Below are 18,838 nucleotides of genomic sequence, written 5' to 3'. Positions count from 1 at the left end.
TTACTTGCTTTTAACAATTTTTATTAAGTATCACACACAAAAAGTAATGTGCAAGGCTGGGCGTGGCGGCTCACAGCTGTAATCCCAGCACTTTGGGAGGCCAAGGCAGGTGGATCACGAGGTCAGCAGATCAAGACCATTCTGGCTAACACGGTGAAACCCTGTCTCTACTAAAAATACAAAAAAAATAGCCAGGCATCGTGGCGGGCGCCTGTAGTCCCAGCTACTCGGGAGGCTGAGGCAGGAGAATGGCATGAAGCTGGGAGGCGGAGGTTGCAGTGAGCTGAGATGGCGCCACTGCACTCCAGCCTGGGTGACAGAGCAAGACTCTGTCTAGGGGAAAAAAAAATGTGCAAAAAACAACAAATGCATATCTGAAGATTTCTATAAAGCAAACACCCCATGCTGTAGGTGTTGACCTACTACCATGCAGGTCAAGAAACAGAACATTACCAGTACCCCAAATTCTCTCTTATGCCCATTCCCCTCATTAGCCCTTTCTTCCTCTCCACTATGCTTTTTTTTCTTTTTTTTTGAGACAGGGTCTTGCTTTGTCACCCAGGCTGGACTGTAGTGCTGTGATTATGACTGACTGTAGCCTCAACCTCCTGGGTTCAAGTGATCTTTCTGCCTCAGCCTCCCCAGTAGCTAGCACTACAGGCATACGCCACCATGCCCAGCTAATTTTTTACTTTCTGTAGTGACAAGGTCTTGCTATGTTGCCTAGGCTGGTCTGGAACTCCTGACTCAAACAATCTTCTAGCCTCAGCCTCCCAAAGTGCTGGGATTACAGGCATGAGCCACCACATCCAGCCCTCTGACTTTGAATACTATGTAGTTTTACCGTTTTAAAACTTTATATAAATGATACACAGTACATACTTTTGTGTTTGGTTTCTTAGCATTGCTTGTGAATTTTTTCGGGGGGTTGTATATTGCTATGACGTACTTTGCTGTATGGCTTCCTATTACATGAATATATAATTTAATCACTCTACTAGCGATGGACATTTAGATTATTTCCAGGTTTTGGCTATTAAGAATATTTATGAAGGGAAAATGAAGCAGGCAAAAAAATAAAATAAAATAAAATAAAAAAGAATAATACTACTGTGAAAATTCTCGTGAATTATTCTCGATGCACATGTGCAAGCATTTCCATTAGATACACCTAGAAGTGGAAATGCTGAGTCATAGGTAAGCACGTGTTCAACTTTAGGAGATAATAACCAATAATTTTCCAAAATGATACTCTAATTTACACTCTCAATAATAATTTTTATATTATGGTGTAACTTACCAAAGCTCCATGAATTTCCTACTACAATGGTATAGTCATATACTATACTCTATACATACATATATACAACCCCCATACACACATATATACCATGTTACATACATATATATACTGTGCTCTTTATTTTGTCAACAATATTTATATTGCATCTATTAGGCTTCGCGTCCTCAAAGGGCTCAACGTGTAGGGGACAGTGATACGAAAACAAGTAGCTGCAATATAGCATCATAAATGCCATAATATAGTATATTCTATAATGTATAGAATATATTGTGGCTGAACACAAGGAGTGTTGACCTCTGTTTGGGTGAGTATGGGAAAGCTTTACAGGAGAGAAGACCATTAGCCTAGTCTCTAAGAGGATTAATATGAGTTGGCCAGGTGGGAGTAACCTATTCTAAGCAAAGGAAACAACACAGACAAATGTGTTTGTAAGTGGAGACATAATAAGACATATTAAACTCTAAGTTAGGGAGATTATGAGGGAATAGCAGGAGATAAGCGTAAAAAGAGGCAGAGAGGGCCAGATCACAGTGATGGATTTTAACAGGCTTTGGCAGGCTCTGAAGCAGGGAGGTTTATAGGTTCAAATTTTGTGTTTTAGAAAAGCCACTCTGGTGGCAGTGTGGAAGAAGGATTAGAGGCTAGAACTAAAAGGGAGATTATTACAATAACATAGGCAAAAATCCTGAAGGTCTGTGCAAAGTGATTGATGTGGATAAAGACCAGGGGATATATCTGTATGGTGTGGAAATTTTTAAAAAATAATAGGGGAAAGGGCTAGGTGTGGTGGCTCATGCCTATAAGCCTAGCACTATGGGAGGCTAAGGTGGGAGGACTGCTTGAGGCCAGGAGCTTCAGACCATCCTGGACAACATAGTAAGGCCCCATATTTAAAAAAATAAAAAATAAAAACCTAGCTGGTGTGGTGGTATGCTCCTGTGGTCCCAGTTAGTTGGGAAGCTGAGGTGGGAGGATTACTTGAGCCCAGGAGGTTGAGGCTGGGAGCCATCATTGCACCACTGCACTGCAGCCTGCGCAACAGAGCAAGACCTTATCTCTACATAAATAAGTAGAAAAGAAAAGAAGAGAAAAGAACAGAATATGAAGAAAGTAAGTTTCAGGCTTTTATTTAGAATGCCAAACACAATTAGATACTTCTCTCTCATAAAGGAGATGCTAGAGACACTTGAAATTTTTTTTACTTGCCCTTCTTGACTTTTGGTCTCGTTTCTGAACAGTTCTGGATGGACAGGGAAGTCCTCACTATTCAGACACATTCACTGCTTTTTTGAAGGACTGTATTTAACTGTCTCACATATTCACTAGAAAATACTGGCCCCTTTGGGAACTACATTCATATATTTTCTTTTTTTTTTTTTTAGCCATGGTTGATAATTCAGGTTGGGTTATTTTTTTGAGAAAGGGTCTCACTTTGTCACCCAGGCTGGAGTACAGTGGCATCATCATGGCTCACTACAGCTTTGACTTCCCAGGCTTAAGTGATCCTCCCACCTTGGCCCCCCAAGTAGCTGGGACTGTAGGCGCACACCACCACACCTGGCTAATTTTCATGCTTTTTGTAGAGACAGGGTTTTGCCATGTTGCACAGGCTGGTCTTGAACTCCTGAGCTCAAGCAATCCACCCGCTTTGGCCTCCCAAAGTGCTGGGATTACAGGCATGAGCCACGATGCCTGGCTGTGTTGAGTCTGTAACTGTCTTGGAGCTATGTGGAATGATCAGAAGTCATGGCAGACAGACGTAATTGTTACAAATAAATTAATTACTCACTTGTCTCTGAGAACAACCCCTTCAATACATGCACCAAAAAGGACAACATTGCTTAAATCTACCATATTGACAGTCAAGGAAACTGTTGTTTACCTTCTAACATGAGATAGAAAGTAGATACTCAGGATATTTCTTCTATCAGTAAAATGAGTTGCTAAATACGCCTATAAATTCTTTTTTGAATTTCCTATATGAGGTAGGCAGATTATCTGGCAAGAAGTGAAGTGACAGAAAGCAGGTACCTTTGTTACTCGGATAAAAATACTGATCATCCAGTTCTACTGGATGCTGCTAAGACTGAGACTTAGACTGGATCCATAAAAAGGATACAGACAAAGGAGGTGGTCAGGATGGCAAGGATAGTACCAATGGGAATAGACTTCTGAGCATCTTTCAGATCTCCAGATCTGTTTGATCCAGCCATGATACCTTTAGAGATAAGGGGGGAAAAACCAAGTTAACTTCTTGGACACTTTGATGTTGATACTGACAGCAAAGAGTAGAAGCAAATCTAGGAACCCTGAGAATTCTGCCTCCTGTGAAAAATCACTCCCTGGGTCTGACAGCTTCTAAAACAGACAACAGCCTACATGCTTACCTGTAACAGAGGGAAAGAAGATTCCCACAAGCAGCGTGAAGGAGGTGGTGATGTCAACAAGAACATATTCATGGTTTAAGCTGCCTAAGACATCAGAAGATTTGGCTGAAGGCTTTTCAATGATCTCTCCCTTGGGTAGGTAATTACCCCAAAGATTCTCTGCAGTGGGAAAAATGGGAATTTAAGCAGCAGCAGTATGAAAAACAGATAATTAGATAATTTTCTACCCAAACATTCAAAATCAGGCTCTTCATTTATACAGTTTCTAAAGGTGTGCTTGCTTCTACATGAGCACATGTACACACACACATTGCACAATAAAACACACATAAATAAAAACATAGTGTTTTTTTTTTTTTTTTTGAGACAGAGTCTTGCTGGAGTGCAGTGGCACAATCTCGGCTCGCTGCAAGCTCCGCCTCCCGGGTTCACACCATTCTCCTGCCTCCCAAGTAGCTGGGACTACAGGCGCCCGCCACCACGTCCCGCTAATTTTTTGTATTTTTAGTAGAGACGGGGTTTCACGACGTTAGCCAGGATGGTCTCTATCTCCGGACCCACGTCAGCCTCCCAAAGTGCTGGGATTACAGGTGTCAGCCACCTTGCCCAGCCTTTTTTTTTTTGAGACAGTCTTGCTCTGTCACCAGGCTGGAGTGCAGTGGCACAATCTCGGCTCACTGCAACCTCCATCTCCCCAGTTCAAGAGATTCTCCTGCCTCAGCCTCCAGAGTAGCAGTAGCTGGGACTACAGGTGCACGCCATCATACCCAGCTAATTTTTGTATTTTTGGTGGAGACTGGGTTTCACCATGTTGGCCAGGATGGTCTTGATCTCTTGACCTCGCAATCCACCCGCCTTGGCCTCCCAAAGTGCTGGGATTACAGGCGTGAGCCACCGCGCCCAGTCAAACATAGTGTTCTTTCTTATCTAATTTAAATATAATTTGACAAAATGATTTGGTATATACAAATACAGTTTAACTTTACTAATGCAAATTAGTAAAAGTTAAGCAGACTAAAACTAAATTCCCCACAAATCCCATTATTATTTATTAGTCATCAACACTGTTTCTAACACCTTAATGTAAACTTACTTATGTGCAAAGAAATTTATAGACCAAACATTTATAATAGAAGCCACTTAAGGAATGTTTCAGGAATTTAGCTAAGTTAGGAAGATACATGTGGATGTGGACATTAAAATAGTTCTATTCTGTCAGTGCAGGAAGAACACTGGCAATTTTACAAGAATGCACAGAATAATTTATCCTAAGATTAGAAAGTGATTTGCTCAACTCTGCTCTGAAATGGAGGTGAATTTTAGCAGACATCACTCTGTAAAGGAGTCCTGAATAAGGACAGCTTTACTAATGGAAAAGCAGAAATATGCTGAATTAAGAGCTGTGTGGTATGCTTAAGGAAATTAGCACCATGGCAGTGAATCTTTATGGACAGCAGAAGAATCTAAGATGACAAGGCCTATTTTCCCCAGAAAATAGGAAAAAACTTGTCCAATAACTCCCTAACTTACCTGTAATGATACCACTAGCCAATCCAGGAATGCCCTGGATTGAAGTGACATTATTGTGAACAAAGTATTCATCACAGGTGACATTGAAAAATTGACTCGAGTTACAGAAGAATCCCCATAACTTTGATGGGACTGTCATGTTGTTACTTTCCTTGGTTTTAGAGCAAACGTCAATGTGTCTTGATGAAAGGGTGCGGTTACCCAGCATGCAGACCCTAAGTGAAAAGAAATAGGGAGAAAGATCAAGTAAGGGAAAAAAACACATTACAAAAGAAAAAAAGGAAACAGGTTAGTAAAGGAAACAAGAACCCCATCTTTAAGAGCTTCTACTGTCATGGGTGGGAAGGGAACTAATGTTTATTTATTTATAATTTATTTTAGCACTGTGAATGGCGACTTACATTTTCTGCCAATTTAATCCTTACAGCAACCTCACAGTGTATTAGAATTTCTATGTTGTGGATGGAAGCACTGAAGTTTAGGAAGTTAGGGAGTTAATTGAAGGTTAGGGAAATACAGTTATCTGTCCAAGGTCATAGGTGGTAGGTGGCAGTGAAGGAACTCAAATTGAAGAACTGTCTGAAGACATTATGCTGACTCATCTTCCAAAATTTTTGGCTAAAATTGTTAGGTCTAAAAGAATACTGAAGTTCTTTTGTTGTTCTTATAAAGAAAAAAGCACTCCTCTTTTTTTGGCCTAGAAAAGCCTTACATTCTTAACAAACCCCTTGAAAATGTTATGCTAAAGGTTGAATCTTCTGGCTACTGTTGCAAGGAAAACAGCTTGGCCAGAATTAAAAGGCAGATCCCTCTATGGCCTAAGAGAAAACTGTTTTTGAACTTAAGCCTAGACCCAGTGGGAGTGAGGGTAAGGATAACACAAATATTAACCTGCTGGTTTTATTTTTTTCTTTAACCCAGAGACACAAATATAAACAAAGGAATAATACATCCATAGTTAAAATACCTCTCAGGTCCAACAAAGGGACTTTTAAAATCTGTAAAATGATTGAATACATTATTATGAACCATGTACCTATTACTCAGCTTCAACAACTCTCAACATTTCCCAGTCTTGTTTCATGTATTCTAGATTTTTTGTCTTGTTTTGCTGGAATATCTCAAAGAAAATACCATGCATTATGACCGTGTACTAATCAAAAAAGAAGAGAAGTCCCAAAGGTGAACCTGAGACAAAATGGAATTTCCCAAATTGAGATATAACCAGAATGTCACCTTTAGAAATTGTATGACCCTAGAAAGGACCTTCAGCTATATTACAGTCCCTAGATAAGCAGATTAAAAGTTTAAGATGGAATCTTCTTCTGCCATCATGTAGTGTGGCACAGAAGAAATACTGAATGGGGAGTCAGGAAATCACAGTTCATCTTCTTGCTCTGCCATTAATTAAATTTGAGGTAAGTCATTAAACCTATTGGAACTGTCTTTTTGTCTTGAAAAATCTTTTTTTCTGTAATCTGTTTAAATCAACATAGAACCAATGAGTTTGATCCTCAGATAATCCAGATGACTCTTCAAGATAATTCTGTAACAAAACTACAAATAACACTCAGTGCCAGCTAGTCCCTATGCCACTAGTCAAAGGGAAAAGGGAGCCTGTGAGTCACAGATCTGCACAAATCCATTACTACTTCAAAAAACATACTTTAAAGTACTTGCACTAGGGAGTTGAAGGAGGAGGTAAATGGTGAGAGAGTACTTAATGGGTACAAAGTACATTATTTGGGTAATGGATAAAAGCCCTGACCTAGGCTGGGCGCAGTGGCTCACGCCTGTAATCCCAGCACTTTGGGAGGCCGCGGTGGGCGGATCACTTGAGATCAGGAGTTCAGGACCAGCCTGGCCAACATGGTGAAACCTCACCTCTACCGAAAATTCAAAAATTAGCTGGACACGGTGGTGTGTGCTTGTAGTCCTAGCTACTCGGGAGGCCGAGACTGGAGAATCACTTGAACCCAGGAGGCAGAGGTTGTGTGAGCCAAGATTGCACCACTGCACTCCAGCCTGGGTGACAGAGCGAGACTGTCTCACAAAAAAAAAAAAAAAAAAAAAAAAAAAAAAGAACTGGGTGTGGTGGCACATGCCTGTAATTCCAGCTAATTGGGAAGCTGAGGCAGGAGAATTGCTTGAACCCAGGAGGCTGAGGTTGCAATGAGCCAAGATTATGCCACTGCACTCCAGCCTGGGCAACAAAGTGAGATTCCAACTCTTAATAAAAGCCCTGAATTCACCAATACACAACATGTGCATGTAACAAAATTACACCTGTACCCCCATAAGTTTATACAAATTAAAAAAAAAATAAAATCAAGGTTGAAAAAAGTAGCTGTATTACTTATAGTATGTAATATTACATATATAGAGAGATGCATGCAAATTGTACAGTATTTCCCTTTATGACTAGTCCATTACAATACTGACAGAAAAAAAAATTTAATTAATTAAACATTTTAGGTAAGATTTTAGGTTTCTTTTGACTCCCCTGATTTTTCATTAGTAAAAGAAATCCAACATTTAAATACCTTATAAAGGCTGCTGGCAATAACTACACTGTCTGCAAAGCCCTTTATGAATAGTTCAAAATATGTATAATTAAAAAAAGATTATGTACAATTATCAGGGAGAAAAAAATCTAATATCTGAACATAAATTATGGTTACAGTTACTAGTTCTATGTTTGGGACATAAGAAAGAGGATGAACAGGACATAGTTTGCTGGGAGGCTTCCTGCCTAGATGGGGAAGGAACTCTAAATGGGCTTATCCAAGAGGGAAAATCTCGGAGAGACTCCATGAAATTCTGACTTAAAATTATCACACCACCAGATATTTTCAATTACTACCCAACAAAGATGGCTAGGCAGAGAGACAGACACGTACGGGAAGTGTGGAGGGGCAAAAGAAGACTTGATGGCTCCAGCATAGATGGCCAAGATGGACACAATGACACAGGCCAGGAAAAGTGAGGCAAACTTGTTCACATAGCGTACGCCGATAAATACCACTAATACCATAAGGACCAAGAAAGCTGTGCCATAGACACGCATGTTATTTAGCATGGCTGCTGATTCCTTGAGTGCATCATCACTGCGAAAGATGGCAGCCCGGGGGACGATATAGACCTGTTAGGTAAAATAAAGGAGAAAATTATGTTATTTAGAAAGAATTAAGTAAAAAGGCTGTATTCGTTTGCATTTACTTTCATAAAAGAAAGCAAAGCTGAGAGACAAAATGACTGGGGAGTTAGCCTAGTTTCTAATAGGATCTGAAATTCCTGCAGAAATGGGATGTCATGGATTTTTTTTTTTTTTTTTTTTTTGTCTACATGCTGTTCTGAATAACTACATTTCCAAACGGAGAGAAAGGAATTATTACTTTTATTCATAGGGTTATATAAAGTAATTATGATTATCTTTAACCCTGATTCTACTATCACTACTTTAAATAAACAATATGTCTCAGTGAATAGAGAAATGAGAAGCATTTTATTTCATAGGCATGAAGATATTAAAAAAGATAAACTTTATTTTACTTTTTCCCCACTGGATTTGAACCTCCTGGATGAGGTGGCAGAGTGGTGGCAATCAGGTAGAAATCAGGAACGCAGGCAAAGGGAATTGCAACCTTTCCACCTCATGTTCACGTAAGAGGCCAACTGAGGTTAGCAGTCAATCACCTGATTTATTCCCACAGCTGATCTCAGAAGCTTTCATAGCAAAGAATAAACCAAAATCAATATTTCTTCTATAGTATAGACCACAGTGAAGTCATTACTTACCAGAAAGATTTCAATGGCACCAAGGATGTACATGGCTGCTGCAAATGTGGTACCAAGATAAAAGCAGAGGCCAACAGCCCCACCAAACTCTGGGCCCAGTGCCCGGGAAATCATAAAGTATGAGCCCCCAGCTAAAAGACAAAACAGAAGGTGAATAGGAGAAAGAGTGTGTATTAGTAAGAGGAATATGAATAAAATAGAAATAAGAAAAAAATACATACATGAAGGTTAAATGTTTCAGGCTTCCGCAAACCCTGAATGTGATAAAAAGATTTGCTAGTGGGAAGTAAAAGGTGAAAGTGTTACTGTGGGATATACTGCACATCTAATGTAATGAGCCATAGGATGCAATACAGTTTGCCAGCATTACTTTATTTACTATGACACGAGACAGCCCAATAAAATATATTCTGGCCGGGTGTGGAGGTTCATGTCTCCAATGGTAGCACTTTGGGAGGACGAGGTGAGAGGACTGCTTGAGGCCAGGAGTTTGAGACTAAACTGGGGTAACATAGTGAGATGTCACCTCTACAAAAAAATTAAACAAACAAACAAAAAATAGCCAGGCATAGTGGTATACACTAGTTCCAGCTACTCAGGAGGCTGAAGTGGGAAAGTAGCTTGAGCCCAGGAGTTGGAGGCTATGTGAGTTATGATCATGTCACTGCACTCCAGCCTGGGTGACAGAGTGAGACTTTGTCTATAAAATATACATATATATTTTCTAATAAAAGCTAAGAATTAATGTATTCTAGTTTAAAAAATAAAGAGATTTTAAAGACAGCATCTTAAAGTCAAGTAGTATCATGTCTATGTCCTATAGACCATTACTCTGTTGTAGCACAGAACAGACTAAATAGTATTCTGTTCTTCAGAAGTTTGCACCTCTAGCTTTACAGCATAAACATAGAGTCAACACTGATAAATCCTGAAATACAACCTTGACCTACTAACCTGGCACCACTCCATTAGTGGCAATGGCACTCATTGAAATAGCAGTCAACATTGTCTGCAGAGAAAGGGAAAGGAGAAGATTGTTACTGTGTAAAGATGACATTTCTATACTACTTCTCCCTTTGTGTTCCAAGAGCACTTGGCAAACATTTAACCCTACCTACTTTTATGGACAGTCATACCTAATGGTATGGAAATAAGATGATACGGTCTAATTCACTGCACTAGTCATACCACTAGTATCTGGAGGATTCTGTCAAAATGCTCCCATATTAGTAGGTCAGCTGCTATTAAGAACTGCTAATCTCGGCCGGGTGCGGTGGCTCAAGCCTGTAATCCCAGCACTTTGGGAGGCCGAGGCGGGCGGATCACAAGGTCAGGAGATCGAGACCACAGTGAAACCCCGTCTCTACTAAAAATACAAAAAATTAGCCGGGCGCGGTGGCGGGCGCCTGTAGTCCCAGCTACTCAGGAGGCTGAGGCAGGAGAATGGCGGGAACCCGGGAGGCGGAGCTTGCAGTGAGCCGAGATCGCGCCACTGCACTCCAGCCTGGGCAACAGCGTGAGACTCCGTCTCAAAAAAAAAAAAAAAAAAAAAAAAAAGAACTGCTAATCTCACTCTGGATTTCCTAGTTACACAGGAAATAGAGCATAGTATACTCAAAAGGAAGAACTAGAGAAATAACTCAGAAAATAGGTTAGAACCTGACTAAAGACTAAATACAATATCAAGAACAATGTTCAGTAAGAAAGGGAATCACTGAAGGCTTCTGGGCACACAGGAACTGCATTTTTAAAATATTACCTGGTAGCAGAGTATAGAATGAACTGCAGATAGGAGGAGCTCGAGGCAGAGTGACTGGTTAGCAGGCTACCATAGTAGTTCAGTGAGAGGTAAAAACTATAGTGGTGTTAGTGTGAATAAAAAGGGCTGAGTGTAAAAGATTTCAGAGAATAGATTAGCGTTGGTAGCTGATTAGATGTGAAAAGCAATTAAGAAGCCAAACACAGCCTTGAGGTTTTAAGCCTGAGAAACTAAAAAAAGGTGGTACCATTAATTTTAAGTTAATAAAAATATGAACTGTGCCTGCTTAACCTGTTTTGCTCATCAGCTGGGGATAATATACAGGTAGGATATAAAGGTCATAGTGATAAAAGAGGAGAGTAGAAACCTATAAAATTCATAGGTGTGGCTGGGATACATAATTAGGAGAAGTTTAACTTAAAGGAAGATAAAAATGTTCTCAGTAGAGAGAAGACCTGGAAAGAACATCTGAATTTCTAAGGAAGGGATAAGGGAAGAAACTTCAAAACCAAATAAAAAAAAACCCAAATACCCCTCACATCCCCCATAACCTGTCTTGTTTCTTAATATATACTGGAGTAGCACATCACATTTTCTAACACATTTTCTGTCACAGCTTTGGTGCTATCAAGCTCAAACAGTTTGGATTCTGAATTCTTTGAAGACAGGAACTTTATCTTCCATTTCCAGTTGAAGTCTTGCTTCCTAATTTCTAGTACATAATATAATAGATAGCAAGCAGTGACGAATAGGCACTGAATAACTGAAAATCCTTTAGATTTTAATATCAGAATAATTTCTTCTGTTGCGATCATGAGTCCTTCCCTAAGTACTCTTTGTTTTATTCCCAAAGAGGTCGTGTGCATCTACTCTTGAGAACTTGCAACATTCAGGTGATCTCCAGGAGCCAGTGTGGTACTTACACAGCAGCAGCAGATAAGGACAATTGCAAAAGCCTGAAGAACTCCAGCTGTGCCCACCACCCATGTAAGGCGTAAAAAAAGGATCACTCCAAAAATATTTTGTAGACACGGGAGGTAGACACCCATGAAGGTACCCATTTGGGGGGTCTAGAAAGAAAGACATTGACAAAAAATTAAACAGTTATCCTAAGGAGAGGTTTTTATTCTTTTATATAACTTGTTCCCTAACTACCATATTAATCTCCAAGCAGAGATTGTAAGTTTAATCAATATCTTCAAAAGGACACATATAAAATCTCCATCTTTCAAGTGTTTATCACCATACTTTTATTATTCCTAAAGCTATACATTTTAACTTTACAAAGGTTCCCGCATGTTTTTATTGTACATAGGCATCTGGCCACGAATAAACTTTTACGCACACCCACAATTTAAAATTTTGTTTTTGAAAGCTGTTGGCTTTTTTCATTTAAAAACAATAAGAACTTGATGGAATGTCTTCAGAATTTGGCATAAATTCTTCACAGTAGTTGGTAAATAAAATAGATGGTAAAATGAAGATCTGAAGGCTGTTTTATCCCTTTTTCAAAGAGCTGAACAACCAGAATGGTAAACTGAATGTCTTATATTTTCATTTTGAGACAAACTGATGTTTGGTCTTTGAGAAACCCAACAACTTCACAACAGACAGATGGCATCAGCAGATGGGTATGGACACTCTTCTCTTGAAAAGCTATTCCCTCTTCCTGAATGCTCTTTTCCCACATAGCTCACTCCCTCACATCAGCTAGATCTCTCCTCAAATATCACCTTGTCAGAAAGGCTTTCCCTGTCCAACCTATGTAAGCAGCAACGCCCTCCACTCTGGCTCCCGTGCCAATTTCAGTCTCTTTACTCTGCTTAATTTTTTGCTAGGGCATTTATCAACACTTAATATGTTATGTATTTTGGCAGTTAAAACAGCTTGAGGATGGTATCCTCACATTAGAATTTAGACTACATCGTATGTTTTGTTTGTGCTATGACCCTGGTGCCCAGAACAGTTCCAGGCACCTATCAAGCATTTAATAAATAGCTGCTGAACACAGAATGGTGCCTTAGGTATTTCCTTCTTTCTTATATACAGGGCGCTTTTTCTGTATTCTTTGTTCTTCTGAGGCCTCACCTTGGTGGGCTTCTTTTTCCCTTCAGTGATGTTTTCTGCCTCTTCATGTTCCTTTGCTCCTTGAGTCAGATTAGTGTAATTGGCCATGCGGCTGAGGAGAGAGGACACCTTCGGTCTGGTGTCCATTTCTTCCTATAAAGCCAGTGACACGGAAGAAATGAGCGACAAACAACACTGAACATAAGCATCAAAATAATCTTGCTACCAGAAAACTTCAAATCAAATGAAAAAATATTTCACAGGTAGGCCAGGTGCAGTGGCTCACGCCTGTAACCCCAGCACTTTGGGAGGTCAAGGTGGCTGGATCACCTGAGGCTGGGAGTTCGAGACCAGCTGGCCAAGATGGTGAAACCCCGTCTCTACTAAAAATGCAAAAATCAGCTGGGTGTGGTGGCACGTGCCTGTAATCCCAGCTACACGGGAGGCTGAGGCAGGAGAATCGGCTTGAACCCAGGAGGCAGAGGTTGCAGTGAGCCGCGATCGTGCAACTGCACTCCAGCCTGGGCAACAGAGTGAGGCTCCAGCTCAAAAAAAAAAAAGAAAGAAAGGTACATTGAAAGGCATGGTGGCTCACACCTGCTATCCTAATGCTTTGGGAGGGCAAGGCAGAAGGATCTCTTGAGCCCAGGCATTCAAGACCAGCCTGGCCAACAGAGTGAGACCCTGTCTCTGAAAAAAATTTAAAAATCAGTCAGGTGTGGTGACATGTGCCTGCAGTCCCAGCTACTAGGGAGGCTGAGGTAGGAGGCTCCCTTGAGCCCAGGAGGTCAAGCTGTGATCGTACCACTGCACTCCAGCCTGGGTGACAGAGCAAGACCCTGTCTCAAAAACAAACTAAAAAAAAAAGGTACATTGAGAGAAGTGGCACTTGCATCATTGTCGAAAGCCAGAAAAAGGTAGTGCTGAAATAAACCAGGCTCCTTTCAACAACCTAGCCACAGCTTATGGAGCCTGGCCACAGAGTCCATGTTGTCTTATTCAGATAAGATATACAGGTCCTCTTCATTATGGTAAGTGAAATAAGCCAGACACAGAAAGATAAATAGCACATGATCTCACTTACATGTGGGATCTAAAAAGTAGAACTCCTAGTAATAGAATGGTGGTTACCAGATGCTTGGGGCATACATAGGGAAGGGGGAAAGGTTAGCCACAAGATACAAAGTTTCAGTTAGGCAGGAGAAATAAGTTTTTGAGATCTATTGCACACAGCATAGCGACTATAGTTAACATATTGTATATTTCAAAATTGCTAAGAAAGTAAAATTCAAATATTTTCATCACAAGTATACAAGGTGACAGATATGCTAATTAGCTTGATTTAATCATTCCACAATGTATACAAATATCGAAATATCACATTGTAATCCATAAATATATACAATTATTATTTGACAATTAAAAAAAAGACATACAGGTCCTGCAATCTGGAAGCCTGCTTCCCACAGTGATTTTTGTTTAGTTAGTTCTAAGGCAAATAATAGTCTTTCCAGACAAAGGGTGGAGAAATACACTGATTTATACTTAGAAGAAAGATTATTCTAATAAAAACAATTAAATCACAATTGAATTAGATTGCAAGGTAATCGATATGTCCAAGAAGTCAAACTCCTCTTCCTTACTACATAACAATTTGATTTAATAGTTACTCACTATAATTAGATTACACAGACAAAATTTACTACAAGTTACAATAATCATGATATTTTAACATTAAATTATACAGCTTGTAAAATTTTAAAACCAAATGGGGTAAAATATGGCTATCATGAGATCTCTGTTTCTAAAGTCTCAGTCCATAGTTTTCTCCAAAATATTACCTCAAAGAGTGCCAAATTTTTATCAAAATATTCATCTCCTTCTTCATAATTGGAATTATTGAGATAAGCGTTTCGAGCTTTTTTATGTCCATCGTCTGGGAAAAAAAAAAAAGTAGGCCAAGTTAGTTTCTCACTGGTTTCTGATGAAGAAACATCAGCACCAGATTAGTTATGTTGCTTCAGTATTAATATAACCTATTTTCATATTCAAATTTAATCTTAGAGAGAATTCAACCAGCATTGCTTGGAGAATATGGCCCCCTCTCCAGCAGGAACAAAAATAAAACTCTGAGGAGTAAACATGGGTCATTCCTTTCCTGAACAAGAATAAAGACCCCTAGAGACACTATTCTTTTGGAATTCCAGCCCATGAAGACTCTACTCTTTTTTTTTTTTTTTTTTTTTTCCAAGATGGAGCCTCGTTCTGTCGCCCAGGCTGGAGTACAGTGGCACAATCTCAGCTCACTGCAACCTCCGCCTCCCTGGTTCAAGAGATTCTCCTGTCTTAGCCTCCAAGTAGCTGGGATTACAGGTGCATACCACCAGGACCAACTGATTTTTTGTATTTTTAAAAGAGATGGGGTTTCACCACGTTGGTCAGGCTGGTCTCGAATTCCTGGCCTCAAGTTATCCGCCCACCTCAGCCTCCCAAAGTGCTGGGATTACAGGTGTGAACCACTTTCACCCAGCCGAGACTCTATTCTTAAAATGACCTAAGTTTAGGAGAAAAAAAAATATTGAGTATATACTCAGGGTATAATACTGTGTTAGATGTAGTCTCCTTTACACACTATTGCTGCTGATAATGACAGTAAAAGCTCTCTGCCTCCACAGCTGTCTGACCTTTTTATAAATTATATGAAGTTTTGATTTGCATTTCTCTGATGATTTCAGTGATGAGCATTTCATACCAGTCAGAATGGCAATTATTAACAAATCAAAAATAACAGATGTTGGTGAGGTTGTGGAGAAAAAGAAACGCTTATACACTGCCAGTGGGAATGTAACACAGCCACTGTGGAAAGCAATTTGGAGATTTCTCAAAGAACTTAGAACTACCATTCCACTCAGCAATCCCATTACTGGGTATATACCCAAAGGAAAATAAATCATTCTACCAGAAAGACACATGCACTTGTATGACCATTACATACAACTGAAACCCAACCTTCAAGCCAAAGACAGTTTAAAGGCTAGCTAAAAGTCCTGGATAAATCCACGCACTGGATTGAGAACTTCTCTTCCTGTTCGGCATACTTTCCTCCGATTGATTACCCACCCTTCACCTATTTTACGTATATCTACCCTTCCCTAACTGGTTTTTTTACACTGTCATGCCCACCTTTCAGTGATGCCTTTGTTTTAGCCTTTTTTGCATACTCACAAACCAATCAGCATGCACTCCCCCATTCTGAGCCCATAAAGGCCCCAGACCCAGCCCCAATGAAAGACAAGAGACCACCCTCACATGCCCTCTCGGCTGAGAACTGTTTCTCGTCATTCAGTAAAATTCTTCTCCACCCTCCTCACCCTTTGATCATCAGCACAACCTCATTCTTCTTGGATGTGGGACAAGAACTCAGGACCCACCAAACACAGGTACAAAGAAGGCTGTAATACTGTGGCCCTCCACGCTCCACCAGTGAAGGGCAGCTACCCCACACGACAGGAAGCAGCAGTAGGCCGGAGCAGGGGCAACAGGACTGACAGATCTGTTAACATACAGCCATCCTGCAGATGGTGGGACTAAAAGAGCTATTAGCACACTGTAATACTCCCCCTGAGGTTTCAGGGTTGCGGACACCAGTTTGGGTGCCACCATGTTCCCCTCAGTGTGACATGCCTGGTCCAGCAGCAAGCCCCACATACAGCCCGCTTCTGCCTCACTACTTAGAGCAGCCAGCTGGACACTGCACTTGCTCGCTCACTCACCCCCTCCTACCAGGGGCTGAGTGTGCAGTTGCCAACGGCTGCAGGATCTGCACTGGAGTGCAAGCCAGGCACAGCCCAGCAGGCTGAATAGACGGGGCATCTCTTCTGGTGAGCTCGGGCCTGAGAAAAGCCTGGGCATGGATGTTGCTGGCTGGAGGTCTCTGGCTGGCAAAGTAGCCAAGAAAAATCCTGTGTCACTATGCTTCCTACATGGGTGAAAGGATTACCTATACCCCAATCCTCAGCATCATGCGATATACACATGTAACAAACCTGTACATGTACCCTCTAAATCCAAAATAAAAGTTGAAAAAAAACAGGGCAGGCGTGGTGACTCATGCCTGTAATCCTAGAACTTTGGGAGGCCCAGGTGGGACGACTGCTAGAGCTCAGGAGTTCCGGACCAGCCTGGGCAACATTGAGACCCTGCTGCTACAAAAAATTTTAAAAAATTAGCAGGGCATAGTGGTGCGTACTTATAGTTCCAGCTATTCAGGCAGGAAGATATCTTGAGCCCAGGAGTTCAAGACTGCAAATGAGCTGTGACTGATCCACTGCACTCCAGCCTGGGTAACAGGGTGAGACCCTGTCTCGGGGGCAAAAAAGTTGAAAAAAGAAAAAAATTATGTCATTTAACTACAGTTTTGTACAAACCCTTCCACATTTTTTTTTTAATGTTAAAAGAGGCATCTGACAAAACTTTGGTGAAAGAGCTATGAGGAAAAAAAAGAGACCCGGTCTATAAGACAGCAAACTTTGTTTTATTTGAGCACTTCCTTAACTTTGTTTCATTATTATGCAAAAGTTATATAATTACAGAGTCTGGCAGGAGAGAAGAGAAAAATTTTAAAAAAACATAAATGCTATTAAAAACTAAGATTTTTAATACTGGGGAAATCAATACCAATATAAAAATTAAAGAATTAAAAACCCTATAAGCTTACATGTATAAGGATGGGCTTGAGAAACAGCCAATAAACTATTAAAATTACTGGGTTACGTCAAAGGGCACAGAGCCAAACTGAACGGGTTCCCAATGCCCCAAAATGGAATAATATAAACATTAAAAATAACGTGATGGATTAAAATGCAAATTTATGAAATACTCAAAATGATATTCTGAAAAATTAGTCACCTTTGCAGGGTTAAGGAAACAACACATGCCTCTGAAAAATAACATTAATAAATAGAAAAAAAAAAGGAAAGAAGCAATCATCTTGCCTTTCTTGCGCCAACTGTATTTCAGGGTAACCAATAATTAAAAGAAAATTTCTTCCTTATAGAAGCATTCTAGCTTATTAATGATAGATGGAATGATAGAAAAAAATCACTAATGAAATAACGGATTTAGGCAACGATCATCATCAATGGTTGTTAAAACCATTAGGTGAAAGGCTGAGGCAGAACTTTACAATGGATGGATGAGGGTGATCTGGAGCCTGCTAATCAGCCTTAACATCTCTGAAGGTAGGACGACACAATCTCCTGTAATACAATGAAAAATACACTGTACAAGCTACGATGTATTCTTGCCAAAAGAATGGAAATTGAATCTAATCAAGCTTCGAAATCTATCAGTTCAAAGAAAACACAAAGGAGGAACATGTTAAACATTAGAAGGATCTAATCACCAAATTCAGAATATAAGAAATTTTACGAGATGATCTGACTTCTTCAGCAAATAAATAGCATAAACTTAAAAGGTGAACTTTTATAGATAAAAGAGACTTAAAAAACATATCAACTAGTTGCAAATGAACATTGTTAGGATCCTGACTCAACAAATCAAAGGTAAAAAGGCATTTTGCCGGGCGCGGTGGCTCAAGCCTGTAATCCCAGCACTTTGGGAGGCCGAGACGGGCGGATCACGAGGTCAGGAGATCGAGACCATCCTGGCTAACACGGTGAAACCCCGTCTCTACTAAAAAATACAAAAAACTAGCCGGGCGAGGTGGCGGGCGCCTGTAGTCCCAGCTACTCAGGAGGCTGAGGCAGGAGAATGGCGGGAACCCGAGAGGCGGAGCTTGCAGTGAGCTGAGATCCGGCCACAGCACTCCAGCCTGGGTGACAGAGCGAGACTCCGTCTCAAAAAAAAAAAAAAAAAAAGGTAAAAAGGCATTTTTAAAACAAAAAATAAGCGAAAATATATCACTTATTTTTCTTAAAAGGGCAAGTAAAATAATATGATGTCTGGAATTTTCTTTAAAACAATTTAGGGAAA

General features: G+C 40.3%; 1 protein-coding gene across 4 annotated transcripts in view; it reads right to left on the bottom strand.

Moving 5' to 3' along the window:
* The window catches only part of LOC105463644 (solute carrier family 12 member 6), a 107,630-nt gene that overhangs the window by 18,072 nt on the left and 70,720 nt on the right, over positions 1-18,838 (bottom strand). For all 4 annotated transcript variants that reach the window (XM_011710844.3, XM_011710845.3, XM_011710846.3 and 1 more), the window contains 10 exons: positions 14,686-14,780; positions 12,866-12,997; positions 11,701-11,847; positions 9,973-10,027; positions 9,019-9,149; positions 8,121-8,362; positions 5,221-5,435; positions 3,691-3,849; positions 3,423-3,521; positions 3,093-3,150 (listed from right to left, as the gene is read on the bottom strand). In XM_011710844.3, coding sequence (XP_011709146.1) covers positions 3,093-3,150; positions 3,423-3,521; positions 3,691-3,849; positions 5,221-5,435; positions 8,121-8,362; positions 9,019-9,149; positions 9,973-10,027; positions 11,701-11,847; positions 12,866-12,997; positions 14,686-14,780 — 1,333 coding nt within the window. The remainder of the gene's footprint in view (positions 1-3,092; positions 3,151-3,422; positions 3,522-3,690; positions 3,850-5,220; positions 5,436-8,120; positions 8,363-9,018; positions 9,150-9,972; positions 10,028-11,700; positions 11,848-12,865; positions 12,998-14,685; positions 14,781-18,838) is intronic.

This window comes from Macaca nemestrina, chromosome 7 (genome assembly GCF_043159975.1).
Source record: "Macaca nemestrina isolate mMacNem1 chromosome 7, mMacNem.hap1, whole genome shotgun sequence".
Taxonomy (NCBI): domain Eukaryota; kingdom Metazoa; phylum Chordata; class Mammalia; order Primates; family Cercopithecidae; genus Macaca; species Macaca nemestrina.
This window is presented reverse-complemented; position numbering and strand designations above follow the sequence as displayed.